The sequence below is a fragment of the Aedes aegypti genome, chromosome 1 (genome assembly GCF_002204515.2).
Source record: "Aedes aegypti strain LVP_AGWG chromosome 1, AaegL5.0 Primary Assembly, whole genome shotgun sequence".
NCBI lineage: Eukaryota > Metazoa > Arthropoda > Insecta > Diptera > Culicidae > Aedes > Aedes aegypti.
Window position 1 is genome coordinate 26,140,881 of NC_035107.1, and position 4,050 is coordinate 26,144,930.

General features: G+C 40.4%; 1 protein-coding gene across 1 annotated transcript; it reads left to right on the forward strand.

Moving 5' to 3' along the window:
• Window positions 1–1,086: 1,086 nt before the first annotated feature.
• LOC5564915 lies at window positions 1,087–2,137 on the forward strand. Its single transcript, XM_021838652.1, has 2 exons — window positions 1,087–1,508; window positions 1,585–2,137. Exons 1-2 carry the CDS (start codon window positions 1,314–1,316, stop codon window positions 2,119–2,121), a joined length of 732 nt encoding a protein of 243 aa, XP_021694344.1. The 5' UTR covers window positions 1,087–1,313; the 3' UTR covers window positions 2,122–2,137.
• The last annotated feature ends 1,913 nt before the right edge of the window (window positions 2,138–4,050 follow it).

The following is a 4,050-nucleotide window of genomic DNA, read 5'->3' on the forward strand; positions in this document are numbered from 1 at the left end:
GCCTATTATGGACCCTCTCGGGGTCCATAATAGGAATGTTTACAAATTTGACGTTTCCCATTATGGACCCTCCATTTGATTTCCATATAATCCGGCTCGCTGCTGACGTGCCTGGAAATGCTAATTATGGATCCTCTTGTTTCATTTACAAAACTGTTCATATATCTGTATTTATGCGCCTCAAACCATATACTTTGCTCACAGACAAACAGACGTCACACTCTCACCGATGTCCATCGACCACCTTTTTAACGGCCGATTCAAATATATGGTAGGTGGCCAATCCGCCACCCGCAGCGCTTGCATCGTTTTTGTTCGCGTTTGACGTTTACACAATACCGCCATCTGTTGGTCCATCGGCCAAACACACCGATTTTAGTATTGGGCGTACATGTCATCGTGACTATGATTTTGATCGGGATTTGTTCTAAGTGTTACGTCTGTTTGTCTGTGCTTTGCTGCTAACTAAAAATGCAATCGAAGTTCTCCCGGTGGATTTTCATGTAAATAAAGTTGCTTTGATTGTTCATTTTATGTTTTTCTGTAGGAGGTCTATAATACGCAAAGGGTCCCGGCATCGACTCCCTATCTATCTGAATGTTATGTTTTTCTATCTGACTGCTAAGTGGATTTATCGCAAAACTATTTGTATCAAAAGATTCGTCTCAATAAACAAGGAAATGTCTCTGAACAAATTATATAAATTATGTCGCTAAAATCGACCATTTGGGCGTCCTTCAAAAAAACGCATGAAATCAACAATGTAAAACACTGTGCATCATTACGAGAATATCGCAGGCCGTCAGTCCCCTGTTACTCGACCAACTGTAGACTGCAAATATCAATCAATTTCGAGGAACTAAATGCGTGAACAGAACCTCCCTATAGGCTATATAAATATACCTATGCATTAGTACGAAAGTAGCATAAATCACTGTTCCTACCACAAATATGCCACTCAACTCGACCTTCGAGTTCCCCCCTCCCCTGAACCGCGGCTCGCCATTCGTTTGAAAGCAGTAATAAAACACAAATCATACTCCCCCCTAATCGAATTCTTGGCATGAACTCCTGCAGGCACGTACCTTCACTACTTTTACCTCCCTTCTTCGCCCCAAGCGAAAGAAATCCGCAAATTGTGCCAAATTTACGTAGCCACGTGGCGTACCCCAGGATGAATCGATTGATTTACCTTCATTACTTTCCGTTGAACCATCACGCGATAAGCAAGCAAGTTCCGGTCCTGGTGGGACACTTACTGCGAACGCCCCTTAGTCAAACTGAAACAACTGCAACCGGAATGGGACCAACTGATGGCCATCATGGACCGGTTCCAGTACTTCAACCACTGGACCGAGGAGCAGCGACGGGATTGCCTGGGGCGGGCCAAAGTACGGACATTTGATCCGGACGATGTCATCTTCGAGGAGGGCCGATCTCCCGTCAACTGCGTCCATTTCGTGCTGTCCGGGAGGTGCATGGTGCTGCAATGCTTGAAGCTCATCAAGGTAAGTCTTGATGTCGGTGATTGGGATGTTTGTTAATCACGTTTGTTTCTTCTCTTTTTTTCTACTGGTTGAATAGACTGTGACGAAGTATGGAAGCAATCGGTACCGTCTAGCCGAAGCACGACCCATCGAAGATGAAATCACTCAGTTCCATCGGAGACGAAACTCACGATTGGTCGAGCTGCATCCTCAATCAATGCTAAGAACTGCCGAATCTCCTGAAGACTCAAAGCAACGCCCGCCCCACTTCGAGTATCACTTCGTGGACATTGGCAGCTACTCGTGCGGATCCGTGTTCGGAGTGGGTGAACACATGGAAGATCGCTCGGTGGTAGCCCGGGACGTGGTGCAGTGTCTACTGATTCCGCGCTACTGGCTACTGCAGAAGCCTCAAAGCATGAACAACGTATGGAGCCGGATACGGATCTTCATTGAACAGCGGCAACCGTCGCGGCAGAAGTTGTTCGAGTGGTACCTGAAGGAAGTACGCTGGCGACGGCTGCGCAAACAACTCAGGGAGAACGTCGTTGGGGTTCGCGTGAGAATCAATTCGACGGACGTAGGCGATGTGCCGACGTTGAGCCGAATCGAGGATAGTGATGTGTTCATTTGATGTGCAAATAAAACAATCAGTAGTGTATTCTTCCAGTTTATTATCTTCCTTCAAATGCTAGATTCGCTGTATAGTTCAGCGATCATTACACGCCGCCACACATCGTTTTCTCTTCTACACATGATTCCTTTTAGTGCTTTTTTGACCTCAGGATCTTCTGGAGCCCATTGCACTATGGTTCGAAGGCGGTCAAAACCTCAAAAATCAAAGTTGTTCTCTCCGGACGATATTATTTTTCCCGACTATCTCAACATATTGGTGGTTGAAATCCAAAGTTTGAAGCAGATTCATTGAACTTTGAATTTTATACAACTCTTTAAGTGGACCGTGGACATTATTTTTCAAGAAAATAATAATTGCGATCCATAACTCACCAACTATTTATGAATTTAAAGAGAGCTCAAACCGCCATGGTATCTTCAGAGAAGTTGTTTGTAGATACTTAAAGTACACCTGAATTGAATAAAAATTTCTCATTAAATTTATACAAAGTAAATTTAGACAAAAAATTCTTCAAAAAACATTATGTTTTGTAAAAGTTCATTCGAACGCTAAAAACAAAAGCTTTCAAGTAAGGTAAAAATTATTTTGCGAAAACTTGCGTTAGACTACTTTCGACGCGTTTGAAGGTGCACGGAGTGCAGTTTTAGATATATAATAATAATCCTGTGACACGCCAGTACGTGCATTGCAATCGTAGTAGCCATGAATGGCATCCCGAAATGTCATGCGAATAACTCTCACCTATCTTGTTCCTCATATTCTTCATGGCGTTACGTCCCACTTGGGACAAATCCTGCTTCACAGTTTATATTTCTTATGAGCATTTCCGCAGTTATCAACTGAGAACTTTCTTTGCCGATTTTTGCATGTGTATATCGTCTGGCAGATACCGTAAAACGGGGTAGCTTTGATAGTTTTTTCTAAGAAAACTTCAATGTTTATGCATGCTGTTTCAAAGAATTACAATTTATATTTTTAAAACAAGTACTGACATCCTAGCTATCGATTGCACTTGATTAATTGCCAAAAGATTTATTCTGAATGGATATATAATTTTTCATATAATCGAAAGTTGGTTTTCTGTTTTGGGGTAACTTTTAAATGGAGTATAAATCGAACAAGATTGAATGAATAACGAAACATTTATATGGCGTTGCATACCTCTAGGCGTTTAACGCTATATGGAAATTTCTGATTTAGATTACAAAAATGGTCCCAGTTTGTAAAAATGGTTCTCGCTCGGAGATTTGAGACCGAATTAATGTTCTACTATAACTAGGCTGTCATTGGTAAGTGACGAACTCATTATGACTTTATCAAATAGTGGTCGTAGAACAGATTGTTTGTAAGCGTTGCAAAAATGCTAAAATCATGTAAATTTTTAATACAGTGCCTTCATGAATTTGGCAACACCCGCTTTTGTCTACCTCCGATTTTGGCAACACCCATTTTTGGCAACATTTCCTTCCCGATTTTAGCAACACATTGAAAAATATTTTCAATTGATTATTAAGTTCTGGAAGCTAACATTTTGAGTCAAAACAAAGTGAAAATAAGTCAAAATGAATATTGTCATTGTGCTTTTTTTCAAAATTCTTCGGACATCTTTAAAATTTATATGGTTTCCCTTCCCGTCACATTTATGCAATATATAAATTTGGACATCATCTTTAGCAATCTAGACCTGATTGACGCTTCTTCAGCAATCAATAGTTTTCTTAAACAGATAATACCAAAATTATATCCCTATTGTATCGATTATATTTTCATCAGAAGCATCAATTGTTTGAATCATTAAGAAAATTTATATCTCCAGATAGATTTCGCTAGCAGTTTCTTCAAAAATGTGTTAAAAACGGTAATCTTGTGAAAAAAAAACTCTGTGAAATGAATGAAACTTGAAATTTTAGCAGCAATATTTTCAAC

Bases quoted from the DNA above. Each gene is read 5' to 3' on its own strand.
- LOC5564915 (XM_021838652.1), top strand. From the start codon at position 1,314: ATGGCCATCATGGACCGGTTCCAGTACTTCAACCACTGGACCGAGGAG. The intron at 1,509-1,584 runs GTAAGTCTTGAT...CTGGTTGAATAG, and splicing joins AATGCTTGAAGCTCATCAAG to ACTGTGACGAAGTATGGAAG.